Source organism: Sus scrofa, chromosome 9, assembly GCF_054392235.1.
Source record: "Sus scrofa isolate SSC_HxYL_T2T_F1_AM1 chromosome 9, Sscrofa_HxYL_maternal_Yorkshire_Landrace_v2.0, whole genome shotgun sequence".
NCBI lineage: Eukaryota > Metazoa > Chordata > Mammalia > Artiodactyla > Suidae > Sus > Sus scrofa.
In genome coordinates, this window is record NC_139391.1 from 3,296,903 (window position 1) to 3,315,871 (window position 18,969).

The 18,969-nt window shown below is 52.2% G+C and overlaps 1 protein-coding gene across 1 annotated transcript in view; it reads right to left on the bottom strand.

Annotated features, from left to right (window-relative positions):
* Positions 1-18,969, bottom strand: part of DNHD1 (dynein heavy chain domain 1) — a 66,141-nt gene that overhangs the window by 38,514 nt on the left and 8,658 nt on the right. Inside the window, exons 6-16 of the mRNA XM_084974816.1 lie at positions 18,388-18,591; positions 18,197-18,307; positions 16,665-16,821; positions 10,651-10,905; positions 10,424-10,561; positions 10,242-10,293; positions 7,976-8,241; positions 7,642-7,885; positions 2,888-3,045; positions 2,394-2,519; positions 2,030-2,306 (exon numbers count right to left, since the gene is read on the bottom strand). Of these exons, the coding sequence (XP_084830942.1) occupies positions 2,030-2,306; positions 2,394-2,519; positions 2,888-3,045; positions 7,642-7,885; positions 7,976-8,241; positions 10,242-10,293; positions 10,424-10,561; positions 10,651-10,905; positions 16,665-16,821; positions 18,197-18,307; positions 18,388-18,591 (1,988 nt within the window). The remainder of the gene's footprint in view (positions 1-2,029; positions 2,307-2,393; positions 2,520-2,887; positions 3,046-7,641; positions 7,886-7,975; positions 8,242-10,241; positions 10,294-10,423; positions 10,562-10,650; positions 10,906-16,664; positions 16,822-18,196; positions 18,308-18,387; positions 18,592-18,969) is intronic.

Below are 18,969 nucleotides of genomic sequence, written 5' to 3' on the forward strand. Positions count from 1 at the left end.
CACAATTACCAGCTTCACACACGACGCTGGTAGAACACCTTTATCTGATCTCCTGTCCATCCTCCAATTTTGTCAGCTGACCTCGCAAACGCTCCAGAGCCTCTCTTCCCTCAAGCAGAGCAGCACCCCGCTCAGTCAAGCAGCACGTGGGCTCGTCACGTCTCTTCCACTTGTAACACAGACATTTTTGGAGCATACGGTCCCCTTTCTCCCTTTTTTTGTTAATAGAAACTGTGTGTGGGGGATCCTTTTCACGGTGGAGGCTGTTCATGCCTGTGGGTCCCCTGAGCGCCACGACTGCGGGAGCATCGCGTCCAGCGGCCTCTCACCCGCCCTCCCCGGGGAGGTTCAGTGGGATCCCCTGTGATTGGCTGCCCTGTTTCTACAACAAATTGTTGCTGTTCTTTTATTCTCCTTTGCAACTAAGCAGTCATCACTGAGGGCAACTCTCTAAGCTGGTGCAAACAGTCCGCTCCTCATCAAATCTGCCCCCGCAGTCGGTGTCGACGGATGAGCCTGACTCCATCCGCTATTTACCGTGAAGGTTACAAGACCATGGTTCTCCCTCTCCGGCCCTCCGGCCACACTGACCAGTCCATCCTACCGCCAGCACGAGGTCCCATCTCCCCCTCGCTGACTTGTCTACTCACGACGGATCAACACGCCTGTTTTGGTGGGAGTTAACTTTGTACTTTACTTTGGGGCTCGGATGATCCCAGATTTGACCGGTTGGTGTGTTCCATGGCCTTGGGACACATCCCGTCACTTTTGAAAAGAAGTTAACACTTCCTTACTTTCTGGCTTAAAAAGACATCCCATGCTCCTCTTGCACCTACCCTGCCACGGCCTGGGAATCACGCACTCTCTGAGGAGCCCTGAGTCCTGTTAGTGGCAAATGGTACCAGAAACTGAGAGCTGGGCACAAGGTGGCTCCTTGCTATCGGGCGTCTTTGCTTCTTGGCCTCTTCAGTTGACAGAGGCAGGAAATACACATGTATGCACACGTATACACGTACACATGTGCACCGAATCACACAAAACAACATGTGTGTGCTTCAAAATGCAATGGAAACTACAGAGTAGACACCACAGAAAACGGACGCTCATAAGACGAGCTCCCATTTCCCCAGAACTAAAAGAAATGAAAAATAAATAAAGGAACAAGTGATGACGAAGAAAAGAAATGGAGAGAGCCAGAAAACCCAACATACAAATAGGAATTCTGCAAGGAGATTGGAGCAATTATAGCAGCCATCACCAAATAAGGGAAAAACAAACTGCCTACAAAGGAAGCAAATCAGATTGATATCAAATTTGCCCACAAGTAATAAACATCAGAAGACAGCAACACAGTATCTCGGTTTGGAGAAAAACAATTTGTGACTTTAGAATTAACTACTTAGGGAGTTTCTGTCATGGCACAGCAGAAATGAATCCGATTAGGAACCATGAGGTTGCGAATTCAATCCCTGGCCTCGCTCAGTGGGTTAAGGATCTGGTGTTGCCATGAGCTGTGGTGTAGGTTGCAGACACGGCTCTGATCCTGTGTTGCTGTGGCTGTGGCGTAGGCCAGAAACTACAGCTCCGATTGGACCCTTAGCATGGGAACCTCCATATGCTGCAGGTGTGGCCCTAAAAGGATAGAGACCAAAAAAAAAAAAAAAAAAAAGAATTCACTATTTAGCCAAGCTGTGATATACCAACATTACAAAATCATTCTTACTCTTAAGAACCCGACATAGCCCCCATGAGGATGCAAGTTCGATCCCTGGCCTCCATCAGTGGGGTAAGGATCTGGCATTGCTGTGGCTGTGGTGTAGGCTGGCAGCTAAAACTCCAGTCAGACCTCTAGCCTGGGAACTTCCGTATGCTGAGGGTGCAGCCCTAAAGAAATAAGTAAATAAGTAAAAGGGACTGAGACGAAGGTATGCGACTCCCGAGACATGCTCAGGGCCACCTGGGACCATCCCTTGGTCCCAGCCCTGATCTCAGCCGAGGGCCCATCCCGGGCGGAGGGGCGCCCCGGTACCAGTGAAGGTGGCATAGGCGTGGTGCAGTTCGCCGAGGTAGCTGGCTGTGCTCTGGAACTGACGCTCCAGGGAGATGAGCTGGCGCTCGGTGCTCCTCTGCTCCTGCTCAGGGTCCATGAAGGGGCCGGACAGCGCCTTCTCGACCAGGCCCTCCAGCTCTGCCAGCGCCGCCACCATCAGCTGCTGCAGCTTGGGCACGATGGCATGTCCCTTGCTGAGCAGGAACTCGGTGGCCTGGCTCTTCTCGAACTGGAATGATTCCCACGCGTCCAGAAGCTGCGGTGGTGGGGGGGGGAGTCGAGTGGCTGTGGGGGGGGAGGAGCAGGGGCGGGGCCCCGGGGGGGACGCGCGCCGCCTTCTCACCGAGACGTCCAGCGCCTCGTTCTCGGCGTTGAAGAGACCGAAGTGGTCGCGGACCAGTTCAGAGAGCGACCGCGTGTATCCCATTCGCTCCTCCAGCTCCGCGTACCGCTGGTTGGCCTCGTTCAGCTGCAGGGACCACAGCATGGGACCAGCACCCCCCATCCCCGCCCCTCACCAGCCCCGGGCAGCTCTCTGGGTGCCAACTGCTAGAGGTGCCAGGCCCGGGCAGCCACCTTTCAACCAACGAGATGAGGGCCCTCGGGGATCAGACTCCCCCATCTGACCCGGGTCTCCCGGGAGACGGCCCAGTTCCTCCCGCACCAAGTCATCACCCTGATGACAGGGCCCTGGATCCCTGGGAGCCAGGACAGAGAGCATGAGAGCCGTTTAAGAGCATCAAGCCGCATGGGGAGCTCAGCTGAATCCTGAAGAAGGTGCTGAGAGCGGGGCGCTGGGCCCTGGATGAGCTGGGAAGGAAGGGCCTGCCAGCTCACCTTCTGGGAGCACCATGCGATGGCGTGGATGTCTGAGCTGATGGATTGGAAGGCCTTCAGGAAATCCGTGAGCTCTGCTATCAGCTGCTGACTGCCTCTCCGGCACTCGCTCTGCACCTGTTCAAGAATGTCCTTCCGGATGCTCGCCAGCTGGGACTCTGCAGGCGGGAGAGAGGCAGCCACTAGGGGGCGCAGTGCCCGGGCTCGCCGGTCCAGGGTGGGGGGCAGGTGGGAGGGGAGGCCAGACCCTGAATGTGCTCCTGCAGTCACTGAACACCTCTTGGACCCCTGCCTGCCCCATGTCCAGGCAGCTGCAGGGCCCCAGGGCCTGTGCTGGGCCCCAGCAGACAAGCACAAGGAGTGGGGCCCGCAGGGTTCCCACGATAAGGCAGCAGAGACATGCCAATGTGATAAATGCTCCTCGAGGAACCCTCCGCCTGGCGTGGGGAAGGGGACCTTGCAGCGGGACGTGCTGAGTGGTCACGGCTCCCAGGGGCCCGCCAAGCAGATGAGAGCACCTGCAAAGGCACGGGAAGCCATGTCCGCGGGTGCAGAAGGCCACCCCAGAGAAGCGTCTTCTGTCTGGGGGGTCTCACTGCCTCTGCTCTAGGAGAAAAGATGCGTGTAGAATCTGCCTTTTGTTTTAAGGATTAAAGGAAAGAAGCTGTCAGGTGGGCCTAGAAAATAATCTTGGAAGCTGCCTTTGTCAACAGGAACAAGTCCACTGTCACCGAGGGCAGGAATACCACCAGTGTGATGCCACTGATCGTGGGAAGCACCATCACTGTACCCACACCACGAAAAACACGATGATGCCATGCCATCTCTTATACGGCACCTCTCAAGTTCAGAGATGCTAACGTCTGCACAGGGCAGCAAGATATAGAAAACAGGGCACGCAGAGTATAGCACTAAATAACAGCGTACGGAGTGCCCACTACAAGCCAGACACAGTGTAACTACTCTGCCAGGATTAACCCAGGCTATCCCCGCAGAACCCTTTGTTCCTATTTAAATATAAGCAAAGGGAAGCTCAGAGGTTAACTAACTTTACCAGCATCACACAAAGGCAGAGCGAGGATTCAAACCCGGCTCCACTCTGTTATATGTTTTGCTCTGAGGGTGAAAAGCAAGTTGACTGACCTCTCCGAGCATCTCTGCAACCGGGAAGTGGGACAGTGGGTTCCAGCGGCAGGTAACTGAGACAAACTGAGGACGGGCCTTTTGGAGCTCTGGAGAGAGTCACCAATAGGACTCAGCACCAAGAGCTGAGACTGAGAAAAGCAAGGCTTAGGGGGTCTTCGAGGGATACCCAAGGTTTGGCAGAACACAAAGATACGAACTGACCCTTTTACAGACGACCCCACTGGCCTATGACAGGAGCTGGGCCGCCGCCAACAGTGCGGCTGTCAGACCAGCGGCCCGGGCAGGTGAAGCCAGCCAGGAGCTCGACGGTGCCACCGTGTGGCGTAAAGGAGCAGCAGACTGAGAAGAGGCCAGGGCTCCCGGGCGTGGCCTTCGGAGGTGGATTTGAGAGGGATTCAGGAGGCAGAAGATCTGGTGACAGGCTGGATGTGGTGGCATCAGGGAGAGGGAAGAGTAAAGGATGAACTCAAGTTTCTGATGAGATCGATTCACAAAAGAGGGTAATCAGTCATGTGCGATTCAAGGAAGCGGATAAGAAGATAAAATTAGATCAACAAGAAGGATGAGTACAGAGGAAGGGGATGAGATGAACTGAAGAAACTCAGGCACCTCCTGTATGCCATACTCGGTGACAGGAATACTGCAAGTGACAGCTCATGTGATCCTCCTCTCCACAACCCGAGCGACCACGTGCTCGTGCTACAAACAGAGAAACCGAAGCCACCCAAACCAGTAAACAAACAGCCGTGACTCTGAACTCGGCTTCTCTCTCCCCATCTGTCCATCTTGAAGAGGCCGGTTAACCCTGGACGAGGGGCCAAGAGGCCAACAGCCTAGAAAGGACACAGACTTCCTGAGCCGCAGTGGAGCTAAGCCTGCCCGAAGCAGGGTCAGAAAGACAGTGGCCACGGACAGGCCCTCCTGCTCCGGCCTTGCTAGCCTGCGCCCCGGGGGTTCGGGAGGGAGGGTGGGGGATGGAGTGGGGAGTTCTGTGGCCCAGAAGGTACTGAAGAAGGCATGCGCTTTTATCGGTGGAAGGGCAGGGGCAGAAGGCAAGGTCGTTCCGGCAGACTCTTTCCTGTCCAGCTCCAAGGCCTCCCACCATCATAAAGGAAGCAGGCCCGGGGGCCGCAGGTCTGAGAGCATCCCGTCTCTGCAGGAAGCAAACACGACTGGCCACTGTCTTCCTTGCGTGTTAGTGACCAAACAGAACAACCTCCCTGTCTCCTAGAAGGACAAACCGCCGGCTTCCCAATCTACTCCACCCACCGTGCATCTGCAGCGCCATCTCAGTGGAGGCACGTAGCTCGTAAACAGTAGCATGAGGGAGTACCCGCTGTGGCGCAGCGGGTTAAGGATCTGGCGTCATCTCTGTGGCAGTGCAGATTTCATCCCCAGCCCAGCGCAGTGGGTTAAGGATTCAGTGTTGCCACAGCTATGGCGCAGGTCACAGCTGCAGTTCATATTCCATCCCTGGCCTGGGAACCTCCGGAGGATGCAGGTGCGGCCGAAAAAGACAAAATAAGAATAAAAAAGAACGGTAGCATGAGACCACCTTCCCGTGGGCAGGGAGGAAAGGAGGCACAAGACCGTTTTGAACCAGGGAGACCAACAGCTGGGCCTTGGCCTGGTGGGGCTATAGGCAGACCTGTCAGAGGGCAACTGAGATGAGCTGGGGGGGGGGGGGGAGACAGCAGAGTGGACCTGAGCTCCCTCTCCATAGCCTTGGGAAGCTACCTCCACCCCCCCTCCACCCCCACAGGCTGCCTGTACGCTCAGGTGAATGAGATGGTCACAGCAGAGCCGAAATCCTGGTGCCATGTGTTGTGGCAGGAGGAGGGCCACATGTAATGTCCCAAGTCCCCCACAGCTCCCAGATGGGGTACAGAGGGCAGGAGAGCTGAGAGCCAGTGGGCCCGGATGGGGGGCCTGTGTGGAGGGGCAAGGGCCAGCCTCAGACACCTCGGATAAAGGGTCCCTAAGGCCCCCAGGCTGTGTGGTGTCCGCCGGAGCCAAGGCCGGGCTGCGTCAGCAAAGGCAGCAGCCCCTCTGGGCTCCTACCAGCAAGAGAACACAGGCCAGGTTCGGCTGCACCGGGAGCAGCGAGGCCAGAGCAGGACGGACACCAGGAGGGGCGCTGCCTCAGGGAGGCGCCGGCCGCCAGTGAAGAGGCCTCTCCAACGCCGGGTACCAGCGTGGGAGGAAAAGGAGCAGAGGACACTTGAGAATAAAAACAACCTGGACGATCGTATGAATGCTGGACTGACCAGCTACCCAGAATGGACGGAATTAGATGACCAGCGCTGCTTTAGATGGAAAAGGCTTTCACTTTCGGCTGGGCTACAGCTGTCCCTCGGGGGACTGGCCCTGGGACCCCTGCGGGTACCAAAGTCCACACGTGCTCAGCTCCCTAATATAAAATGGCGTAGCATTTACTTATAACTTATATACATCCTTTCATAGTCTTTTTTATTTTGGCCACACCTGCAGCATGCAGAATTTCCTGGGCCAGGGATCCAACCCATGCCACAGCAGTGACAAAGCTGTATCCTAACCGGCTGGGCCACCAGGCAACTCCATCTCATACACTTTATTATTTTTTTTTATTATTTTTTGTCTTTTTAGGGCCAAATCTGCGGCATATGGAGGTCCCATAGCCACAGCAATGCAGGATCTGAGTGAGCTGCGTCTGCGACCTACACCACAGCTCACAGCAATGCTGGATCCTTAATCCACTAAGAGAGGCTGGGAATTGAACCTGCGTCCTCATGGATACTAGTCAGATTTGTTTCTGCTGAGCCATGATGGGAACTCCCATCTCTTATATACTTTAAATCTCTAGTTTACTTGTAATGCCTGATATGATGTAAGTACTACGTAAATAATTCTAAGTACAATGTAAGTGCTGTCTGAACAGCTGTCAGTTCAAGTTTTGCTTTTTTGAATTTTCTGGAATTTTATCTGCAGATGCAGAACAGGCAGCTATGGAGGGCCAGCTGTACGTTCTTCTACCATCAGCAGAATTTGGGGCTACAGAGTAATCCAAGATCAGGTAACGAGAGCTACTTTTTACATGTAATGTCGTGTTGGTTTTGACTGCAACATGTGGGGAAGGGCCCCCGTGATGCCTGGGAGTCTCTGTACAGAAACCGAGTCCTCAGGAGTTTGTATCATGGCTCAGTGGGTTACGAGCCTGACTAGTATCCATGAGGATGCAAGTTTGATCCCTGGCCTAGCTCAGTGCGTTGAGGATCCTGCGTTGCTGTGGCTGTGGTGTTGGCCGGCGGTTGTAGCTCCAATTAGACCCCTAGCCTGGGAACTTCATATGCTGCACCTGCGGCCCTAAAGAAAAAGAAAGAAAAAGACTAGAAAGTGTCAGGTGACAGGGACATTAGTCCTGAGGAGCGTGGGGAAGGAGCAGAGCCATGACAGAGGCGCTGGCCTCTGAAGCCATCACACCTTCCGTGCAAAGGGAAGGGGCTGAGACCGGGGGCTTTGGGAGGCTCTGCAGGTCCAACGAGCGGCCTGCACCAAGGTCCCGGGAGGACAGTGCGGGCCCAAGGAGAGCAGAGGAGAGGGAGGGAGGGAGCGGGACAGGCAGCACTCACCCATCTCGCCCCGTACTTCGTGGCAGCTCAGCAGCAGCAACCTGCCTTTGGTGATCACCTCCGTGGGCACACTGGCCACGCGGGTCTGCCAGTCACTCAGGCGGCTCACCAGCATCACGTAGTTCTTGATGGGACAGCCCCGCATGGACTCCAGCTTCTGAGGCCCCCAGGCTCGCAGGAATTCGTAAATGCCTGCCATCCAGTGGTGGTCCCTGCAGAAGTCCTGCACCTCCTGCAGCATGCCCTGGGGGCAGACGAGGTGCTTGGGGCAGAGCCCGGCAGCTATGATGGGAACAGGCGGGCACCACCCCACCCTCTAAGCCTCTGTCCTCACCTCCAGCAGGGCCTGCTGTGTAGCCAGTGCCTGCTGGATCCGAGGGTTGTTGTCCAGGTCCTCTTGCAGCTGTTTATAATCGGGGGGCAGGTACTGGCCCCGCAGCCGGTGCCCGCAGACCTCCAGGGCTTCGGTAACGGTGCGGGACTTCCAGGGCCACACGGATCCTATATTCGGGCCGCAAAACATGTCCACAGCCTCCCTGGGCTGGCCCTGGAACCTGGGCATCACGAACTCCGCGTCTGAGTCCTCCTCGTCGTCGTCTTCTGGCGGGGCACAGGCCGTAACTGTCCACAAGTGCCCCCGGGGGCCACACACAACCGCTCTCTACCCTGAGTGTGTACACACATCGCACACACACACCACCTCTGCTCGTGAGTTTACACATACATCATATCAGAAACACAGTACCAGACCCACCAAGGCAACGGATCAGTTAGGGTCTGGGGACCGAACAGAATTTCCTCCAGCGGTCTAAGCAGGGAGGGGATTATTACTAAAGAATATTGCGTGGCTGGTGAATAACTGTGAGAGCCGAAAAGCAAAAACACTCCAGGCCAAGTGTCCAGGCCTCTGCTCTGCTTGGCAAACGGGGAGGTCACAGCCCTGCCGCCAGCTACCTGAGCAGCTGGCTCTAAAGGACCATGACCCTGCCAGCAGGACGGACGGACGGCGTCCTCCCTGCCGCGCTCCCCTCCTTACCTCGGCTCTGAACTGAAGGCACCTACGGAGCTCAGTCCCTCCTCCTCCGCAGAACAGAGGAGGAGCGAAGGCAGCAGAGCAGACCAGCCCTCAGCATCTGCCCTAAAGAGCGTCCTTGAACCTGACCTCCCCCTTCACTGCCTAGAAACGGGTCACCTGCCACTTTCAGTACCTTGTTAAATCTCTGCACAGAAGGGCCTCTGTTGGTTACTAGTCAGGTTCCCAACCACTGAGCCACAACAAGAAGTCCCTATAACAACTTTTAATGCCAGAGAAAACGGAGTAAGATCGTTTAGACACGGCAAAGAAGACTACGTGAGGCAATGATTTTGTATCTCGTAACACTGCCTCTCAAAGGGTACAAACTATGGTCCACACAGAAGAACTTGAGAATTTCGCTCCCACAAGCCCTTCCTGAGGAATCCGCACAGAGGATGAACTGCAGACAAGCACAATTACTAACAGAGACATCAACACAAGGACTGCTGTTGAGATTGAATGCGTTGTTGCTGGTGGAATGTTATGCCCAGGAGCTCCCTTTGTGGCTCAGTGATTAACGAACCCTGCTAGCATCCGAAAGGACACAGGTTCAATCCCTGGCCTCGCTTAGTGGGTTAAGGATCCGGTGTTGCTGTGGCCCTGGTGCAGGCTGGTGGCTATAGCTCCGACTGGACTCCTAGCTTGGGAACCTCCATATGCCACAGGTGCAGCCCTAAAAAAAAAAAAAAAAAAAAAAAAAAAGAAATCACCAGGAAAGTTATGCCCATTTTATAGATTAGTAAACTAACACGTCTGATTTCAGAGCCCTTCCTTTTTCCATGTACCATGTACAACAAATACCAATAGTCCTTGTCAATTAACCTAGATTCATCCATCTGAGAAAAAAATGTGCCCCAGCTGGTGTGATTTGTAAAAGACACCAGCTCCTTTCAATGACCTTTCTTTTTCCTTCCTTCCTCGTCCCTGTTTCCCAAAGGTAACGCCGTGTCTTTTCGTCGTCCTAAGGAAAACATGCGGGTGGAACGGAACTGGAAGAGCACCTACGCCTCCATCGGTAGTGAACGATGTGAGTGAAAGCGGTGAACGGTTGTCCTGGCGACAGCGTTACACCAAGTGAAGGACACGGGAAGGTGTGTCTCCCCCTCCTGGTGATGATCGAGCGAGAGGATGACAACCAACAACGACCGGACCCGTGAAACTGCTCAGTAACGCGAACCAACTACACCAGAGGCCGTGCAAGGCAGCAGGAAATAAAGCCAACACTGAACAGGCAGGGGTCTTCAAACCCGTACACGTTAACTCAGCAAGCACCCCAACGGCACGTGAAATCCTGGACTAGAGCCTCCTGGAGTTAGGACGAAGCAGTCACACGCCTTCGTACACTCCTCACCACGCTCAGGTGTGTACACACACGCACACAGGCCCACACACAAGTGAGCAAAAACATGCCCCCTCCCTGCTACCCCTGCGCGTGCGCAGAGCCAGGTTGCAGGTGCTCCAACCACACCCGGTGCCCGACTCTCCCTCTCCCGCCTTCCTCCCACCGCCCAGGGCGCCTCCATACCCTCAGAACACAGGAAATCCCAGGGCGTATTCGGGTCCGGCGACTGCATCACCTTCAGGCCAAGGTTCAGAGAAGGGGCAGAAAGAGCAGTGAGTGTTTGGACCAGGCTGACAGCTTGCGATTTTAGGCAGAGGCTGCCAAGTGGGAAATCCTGCAGGCAGCCCCTGCCCCCTCCAGAATACCTTCAGGGCAGAGGCCACGATGGACCTCAGGGCCCCAGTCATAATCTGGATCATATTTTCAAGGCAGGGCTCGTGAGCCAGCTGGCCACAACTGTCGAAGACCAGCTGGGCAGAGAGAAAGGGCTTCCACCTTGGGGCCTGCAGAGAAGGGGCAGGAGAGGTGAGAGTCTGGCCCCCTCCGGCCTGGATGGCCCGCCCGCCTCCACACGTGCCACCCTCCGCCTCGCCTGCAGGATGTTGGCCACAAAAGAGGTAACCTCCTCCTCTACGATGGACACGAGGGTCTGGCAAATCATGAAGTCTACCAGGCGGGCCAGCTTCCCCATCTGCAGCAGCCAGGCCTCTGCCCGCCTCAGCTTCCGCTCCAGCTGCTGGCACTGTACCCGCTGAAGGTACACGGAGCCCTGGCCTGTCCTTGTCCTCCTGCAGTTTTTCACTCGCTCCTGCAAGCCCTGTTGCATGCGGTACGTATCCTCGTGAATCTGGCAGCACAGAGAGGAAAGCTCGCTGGAGCAAGGGGGACGGGAGCAACGTGGCCGCCCCCTGGTCTGCGTCAGACTCTCAGGGCTTGGAGCCTCGAGCCTAGAACCTAGACATGCATGTAAAGGGCTGCTTTTCAGCGGAGATTGGCCCCGGAAATCTTTCAGTGGCCACAGAAGATGTGCCACGGGGAACTTGTACTGAGACGCTACAGTGAGCCGACGTGACAGGCCAGGCCTGTCTGCTAAAAGCCCCCGGGGTGGGGCTCCAACGGGAAAGTCACGCATGTGTAAAGAGAGGTTCACAGCACACAGATTAGACACAGACAAAGAGCTGAGCGAGGCTCAGCAGTTATTGCGGGATACGGAGTCCAGGCACTAGGCCCGGCGATGCGGCCTCTGCTGACCAGCATCCCTCCGCCGCACGTGCCAACGGGGGCTCTCTCCGGCCACAGACAGACTTTCTACTGGGGGATGGGGGTGTCGGATAAAAGTTGGGAGCCTCTCTGGGGGTTCTTGGCCTATCTGGGAAGTGCCTCAGCCTGCAAAGGCCGCTGATAGTTGCCTCCCCTCTGGGCCTGTCCTGCTGAGGGGCAGAGGGGAAGCATGGAAAAATTCGCTTGGCCAGATGGACCTGCGGTCCTTGCTGCTCTCCTGTTCTCTCTGCTGCTCAAGGGGGCTTGTGGTTAGAACTACGAGGTGTTGGTGAATTGTATTCTGCTCACCCTAAGCTCAGATGCCAATCGTCTGAGACCCAGACATAAGGCAGGGGACCCAAGCAAGCAGCATGCCAGACCAACAGGCCTCGGGCTTCGCGAGGTGCCCTCTTCTGCGCTCTGGCAATACCCTCCAGTCCCAGTGCTCCCATGGCACAGTTCTGAGTCCAGGGCACCATGACCTAGTCACTCACGTGACTTGTCCACCACCCTGTCACCTTGCAAGGAGGACACCTTATTTCACGTCTACTGCTTAGTGCCTGGCACGGTCAGTTCCATAGGAAATATTTCTAGCAAGAATGTATCACCACACTTGGTGACTGCAACTCACTCTCAAACAGCTCAGGAAAACAATGCATATAGACACAGAGAAAGAAAAAGAGCATAAATGATAACACAAAAGGGACAAAAATAATCTGGGTTAAAGGTATATGAGTGTTTATCACACTATCCTTGCAACTCTCCTAATAAGTCTGAAATTTATATCAAAGTTAAAAGTTACACAAGAGGAGTTCCTGTCATGGCTCAGTGGTTAACAAATCCGACTAGAAACCATGAGATTGCAGGTTTGATCCCTGGCCTTGCTCAGTGGGTTAAGGATCTGGCGTTGCCGTGAGTGGCAGTGTAGGTCGCAGACATGGCTCAGATCCCGTGTTGCTGTGGCTGTGGTGTAGGCCGGCAGCTACAGCTCCGATTAGACCCCTAGCCTGGGAACCTCCATATGCTGCAGGAGTGGCCCCAGAAAAGACAAAAAAGACGGGAAAAAAAAAAAAAAGTTACACAAGGAAGGAAGGAAGTGGGGGGGGGAGGAAATAGGTTTATCCCAGTAATGCAAAGATGGCAAACATGGACAATTCACCACATTAACAGGCTAAGGGAGAAAAATCCCACGATTATCTAAATTGGAGAAGAAAAAAAAAATCACTGGATAAAATTCAACACTCATTTATGAAAAAAAAAACCTCTTAGTAAACTAGGAATTGATGGGAACGCCTTAAAAGTTAATAAGTGTCTACCAAAGACTCATGTTGAAAATATTGCCATTTATTTATTTCTAATCTATTTGAGTTGCTCAGGAGAGCTGCATTTTAGTGGGCGGGGGCATGCTTCTATTCAGGGGGTCCTGTAGGAATTCAGCTGCCAGCTGCTAGTGCCCACCCCTCCCGCCCCCACCTGGGGTGGCTGCCAGCAGGGACCCGCTCCACTCCACACGGCAGCACAGACAGAAGCTCCAGCTGCTGCACGCACTCATCTTTGCACTCTCTTTACGATGCTTTTTAAAAAATCAATTTTAATATAGTCGTATCTATTGTTTTTTATGATTCATAATTTTTATATTTTAAGAAACCCTGAGATGATAAAAATATTATCCCATACTATCTTCTGAAAGCTTTTTGGATTTTTTTTCTTCACGATGTCTTTTCTCTGCTGTGAATTCATTTTTGTATATCGTATAGGAGCTATTAGAAAATAATAATGTTTTAAAATATTTATAGTGGCCACAAAAAATATCAAACAGCTATAATAAATCTAAATAAAGAAATAATTCAAAACCTCTCCAGGAGACCTAGAAAACCTTATTAAGAGTAATTAAAGAAATCCAAATAAATCAAGAGATCCATATTCATGGATTAGGAAACTAAATGTTGTCAGGATATCAAATCTAATCTATAGATTCAAAGCAAGCTAAAAAAAAAATTCCAGTCAATTATTTTGTGGAAATTACCAAGCTGATCCTAAAATTTATATGGAAATTCAAAGAACCTAGAATAGCTAGGGAAATCTTGAATCACAAAAAGCTGTAGGACTGGAATTCCTATTGTGGCTCAGTGGCTTTAAGAACCCAACTAGTATCCATGAGGTTATGGGTCTGATCCCTGACCTTGCTCAGTGGGTTAAGGATCCCGTGTTGCCATAAGCTGTGGTGTAGATCGCAGACAAGGCTCCGATCTGGTGTTGCTGTAGCTGTGGCGTAGGTCGGTAGCTGCAGCTCCAATTTGACCTCTAGCCTGGGCTTCTGTATGCCGTGGGTGCGGCCCTAAAAAGCAAAAAAGAAAAAAAAAGCTGTAGGACTTACAGTACCCGATATTGACTTATTTTTTTTTTTAAGATTTTTATTTTTCCATTATAGTTGGTTTACAGTGTTCTGTCAATTTTCTACTCTTCCGCAAAGTGACCCAGTCACCCACATTCTTTTTCTCACATTATTCTCCAGCATGAGTGACAGACATCGACATGTGATAAAGCTACAATCATTAAGATCGTGTGATACCACTAACAGATAAGCTAACGGAGCAGAACAGAGTCCAGAAACAGACCCCCACATGTATAATCAACTGATTTAAGAAAAAGACACAACTTTAACTCAGTGGGGAAAGGACAGTCTTTTCAGTAAATGAGAAAAATAAAACTTGACTCTTACTTCACACCACACATAAAAACTAATTTGAAATGGATTACACACCTAAATGTAAAAGATAAGGTAATACAATTCCTAGGGAAAAAACACAGGAGAATATGGAGTAGGCAAAGATTTCTTAAACCAAGACTCAAAGGACACTAACCACAAAAGATTAGGAGTTCCCGTTGTGGTTCAGTGGTTAGCGAATCCGACTGGGAACCATGAGGTGGAAGGTTGGATCCCTGGCCTCGCTCCGTGGGTTAAGGATCCGGCGTTGCAGTGAGCTGTGGTGTAGGTTGCAGATGCGGCTCAGATCTCGAGTTGCTGTGGCTGTGGTGTAGGCCAGCAGCTACAGCTCCGATTGGACCCCTCCATATGCCGCGGGAGCAGCCCTGGAAAAGACAAAAAGACCAAAAAAAAAAAAAAAAAAGTAATTAAATGAACCTTAAGAAAATTAAGAACTTCTGTTCATCAAAAGACACCAGTAAAATAGTAACAAAGTAAGCCATAGACTGGGATAAAAATGTCATACACACACACATACAAGTATATATACACATATATATATTTGATACAGGACTAATATTCAGAATATATGAATAACTCCTACATATCAATAAAGGAAAAAAAAAAACAGACGACCCAATCAAAAATGAGCAAGAGTGAGATGCTTCACACCAAAATGGCCAATAAACATATGAAAGGATGCTCAGCACACTGGTGGTCACAGAAACGCAAGTTAAACCACAATGAGATACCACTACATCCTCACCAATTTGGCTAAAACTAAAAACCTTGACAATACCAAGTGCTGATGAGATTACAGGACAACTCGAAGTCTGATGGGAATATAAACTGGTCCAGACACTCTAGAAAACTGTTTGGCACTGCAAAACATAAACCCTAAGTCCAGCAATTTCACTCCTGGAATATACACCCCCAAGGAATGAATGCTTATGTCCGCCAAGACGCATAAAAATGTTCATAACAATTATTCACAATAGTAAAAATCTGGAATGAACACAAATGTCCATCAATAGGAGAATTAACCAATAAACTGTGGTATATCTGTGCAGTAAAACACTATAAAACAAACAAAAGAACGACCCATTTCTACCTACAACGTTATGGGTACATCTCACTAACATAATGTGGAGTGAAAAAGCCAGATAAGAACGAACATATGCCGTCTGACTCCATTTACACGAAATTCAAAGTCAAAGTTAATCGATGGTGACGGAGGTTCCTTTTGCGGGGGTGCTGACGAGTGAGGTACTAGCATGGCTGCTGCAGGGCTGTTCATAGTTCACATCTTGATGGGCTGCCGGTTACACGGGTTCATACATGGGCAAAAATTTCAACCAACCGTACACTTAAAATTTGTTTTCCTTACCGCATACAAAGTCATCCATAATTTTAAAAGTCACTTAACTACTGACCACAGGGAAGTCATGATTAGTATTTCTGTCACATTAAAACAAAGTTGAGGGAGTTCCCTGGCGGAGTATTGGGTTAAGGACCCATCATTGTCACTGTGTGGCAGTGGGTTTGATCCCTGGCTCCTTAGGACCTGAGAGGAGAGAAAGCGCACAGCAGTAGGCACTTACCTCCAGCCCCACTGAGCTCGGTGCAGGGGCAGGTCCAGGCTTTGCTGTCTGGATGCTAAAGGCCGCCGCCTCCTCTGCTCCCGCCCATGGCTCTAGGACGCTGACACTCCCAGGGCCCCTGGCCCCTCTCCTAACCCTCCTGAACAAGGCTGTGAATTTCCTCTTTAGCCAGACCTTCTAAAACAACCAAAGAATATCCCTGAAGGGTCCGATCCATAAAACTCATAAAACATACAGACGCTCTGCTCAGTCCAAATTCTCAAATACGTGGAGCTGTTATGAGCATCTTTGTACACAGAGCTTTCTAGCCTCTCGGGACACATCAGGAGCAAAACCAAGACCTCTGCTCCTGCGGAGCTCACACTCTACCATGGGGACTTAGCTCAAGTAGGCGGCATGTTAAAAGGCGACAAGAAACACAGGAAAAGGACCACAAAGAGTAGGATAGGAGGACAGGGAATTCTGGGAGAGGGAAAGAATCGGACTATTTAAAATCATGGGAACATTTTTACTGTAGTATTTAAAATGCTTATTATGGAAACTTTAAGGTTTCAGCCAATTTAAGTTTTCACCCTCCTGACCAACAACAGAGGAGGCGGATGAGCCAAGAAAAAGGGACAAATAGACGGCAGGGCCTTCCAGAGCCCTGGGCAGGGGCATGTACCACAGAGGCAAAGCAGGTGTATGAAGTCAGGCCTCTGAGACTAGATGCATCTACCAGCCACAGCGGCCTGCCCAAGGCTCACACAGGCTCAGATTTAAGGCTGGCAGCGTGAAACTCTCAAGTTCCCAGCTGTACAAACTGGAAAAACAGCCACCATTATGTTCCTTCTCCTCTCTGCTCAAGGCCTTAGGCAAAGGCTGAGTCCACATCTCTGCCCGCCTGTTCCCACCCCATCCCCGCAGGGCACAAGCTGCTGCTGCCGGACAGGACTAGTGCAGAGTCCACAACTCTGCGGGCGCCTCAGCCAAGAGGGGGCTGAAGCGCTGGGGAGGTGAGCGCGGAAGCAGAGAAGGCGATAAACTGGAGCCTCTTACCAGACGCAGGACGGCTGTGCAGAGGTGCAGGCAGCGATGGAGCAGCCGCAGGGCCCTGTGGTTCTCCCTGGCTAGAGCCCGCTGCAGGTCCAGCAGCTCGAAGCACTGATCTGCCTCACGGGGGAACCAGGACACAGAGCGCAGCTCCTGCAGAAGCCTGGAATCGAGGGCTCGGCTGTCAGAGCCAGGGCCGGCCCCTCCCCCTCGACGTCTTCCAGGCCCAGCTCACCTCGGAGCGCGCGCAGGTTAGAGACTCTTTTATTCCCCGTAACGGACAGTGACAGCCCCTCTTGGAGCTCTTTGGGAGAGTTCAAAGCCAGAAGTTGCCGGCTGGGGATTCTCTGGGGAAGGCTTGGGGTCTGTGCAAATGCGGACACTGAGTAACCTTTCTTGCAGGAGGGGGGTCAAAGAGATCCCAAGGTCTGACTAGAAGGAGAGACGGCAGAGGCTGCCTCCCTGGAATGGCCCTAACAGCCTGCGGGGACAGGCAGCTTTCAGAATCAAAGGGGAGGGACCTCCAACTGCCCTGTGGGCTGCCCATCCCCGAGGAAACCCACTTGTTATCATTCCCCTACCACCGTCCTGAAAAATCCACATCTCTAAACAGCCTTAGAAAAAATGAAGGGAGTTCCCATTATGGCTCAGAGGAAACGAACCTGACAAGTATCCATGGGGATGCAGGTTTGATCCCTGGCCTCGCTCAGTGGGTTAAAGATCCAGTGTTGCCGCAAGTTGCGGTGTAGGTTGCAGATGTGGCTGCAGTTCAGCTCCTAGCCCAGGAACTTCCATATGCTGCAGGTACAGCCAAAAAAAAAAAAAAAAAAAAAAAGGAAAAGAAAAGAAAGAAAGGGAGGGAGGGAGGGAGTTCCTGTCGTGATGCAGCAGAAACGAACCCAACTAGGAACCATGAGGTTGCGGGTTCGATCCCTGGCCTCGCTCAGGGGGTTAAGGATTCGGTGTTGCCATGAGCTGTGGTGTAGGTCACAGACGCCACTCGGATCCCGCGTTGCTGTGGCTCTGGCGTAGGCCGGGGGCTACGGCTCCAATTCAACCCCTAGCCTGGGAACCTCTATATGCCACGGGTGTGGTCCTAAAAAGACAGAAGACAGAAGAAAAAAAAAGAAAGGTGTTAAAAAATAAAAACAATATAAGCAATACCACGGAAAGAGTAGAGTTTGGATTCAAATACCTGCATTACATCCCCAGATTTGCAAACTTGATACCTAACAAGTGTATGATCGGGGGCAAGCTGATGTACAAATGCGTAATTGTATAGAGCTAGGTCCAGAATATACAATCCAGAGGAAAAACTGGTTACTTAACAATATGCGAAGTACAACCGCGTCTGCGTGTGACAGAAAAACGACAAGGATCCGCACCGCAGTGCTTGCCACAGTCATCTGCACACAGTGAGGTTAAAGATTTTTCCCTCGGGCTTTCTTCTATCTGCCAGATTCTCTACAATGAAGGCACCATGACTTCTGTAAAGGAAGTGTCAGACGCTCAGTGGAGCCGTCATCTGAAGACCTCACCTGCTAATGTGGAGCAGCCCGACTCCGAAGTGCGGCACAGCAAGGAGCAGATGCGTCCCCAGGAAAGCCTGGTGCCGGTGCAGCTTCTGCACCTTCACGCCCTTCTTCCAGCTACAGATCAGAGGGCAGGGACCACGTGCTGTTGCTCTTTGGGACGCTTCTTCCCAAACCCCACACCCGTCACCACCTACCATGCCAAGGCCTTGCGTAAGAGGCAATACTTGAAGAATGGAATGAACTGGAGCTGTTGCCAGAGGACAGAGTGGCGGTGCCAGGTGCCCAGCGCCATGGCCTCCGTGCCCTCCGTGGGGTGGACGTGCAGGATCCCAAAGGGAGAGAAGATGTAGTGCTCGGGATTCACCTGGTCGGCGGGGACCACCACCAGGCTGTAGGGCCTTAAAAAGAGTACCGGTCAGCAGGAGCCCTGGGAACTTGTGCAGACTCCAGGAGGGGACGAGAGGGGGACAGGAAGGGGGAAACGAGGCGGCAGGAGGAAGGAAGAAGAGAGAGGGATGAGGGGAAGGAGAGCAGAGTGAGCCTCAAACCAGAAAGATGGGATAAGGATTAAGACAAAACAGAAACCAAAAATAGATGGGAGGAGAGAAAAAGGGCCCTAACCAGCTCCAAGAAGTTCCTAACTCCAGCCCCAGACAGCTTATATCCCATCAAATCTAAGATGCCATCAATTGTAGGCTGCAGTATTTTTTTTATGAAACCCTAAAATAAAAAATGCTGCCAACATGATATGCTATCAATGTGTAGGATGCATCACC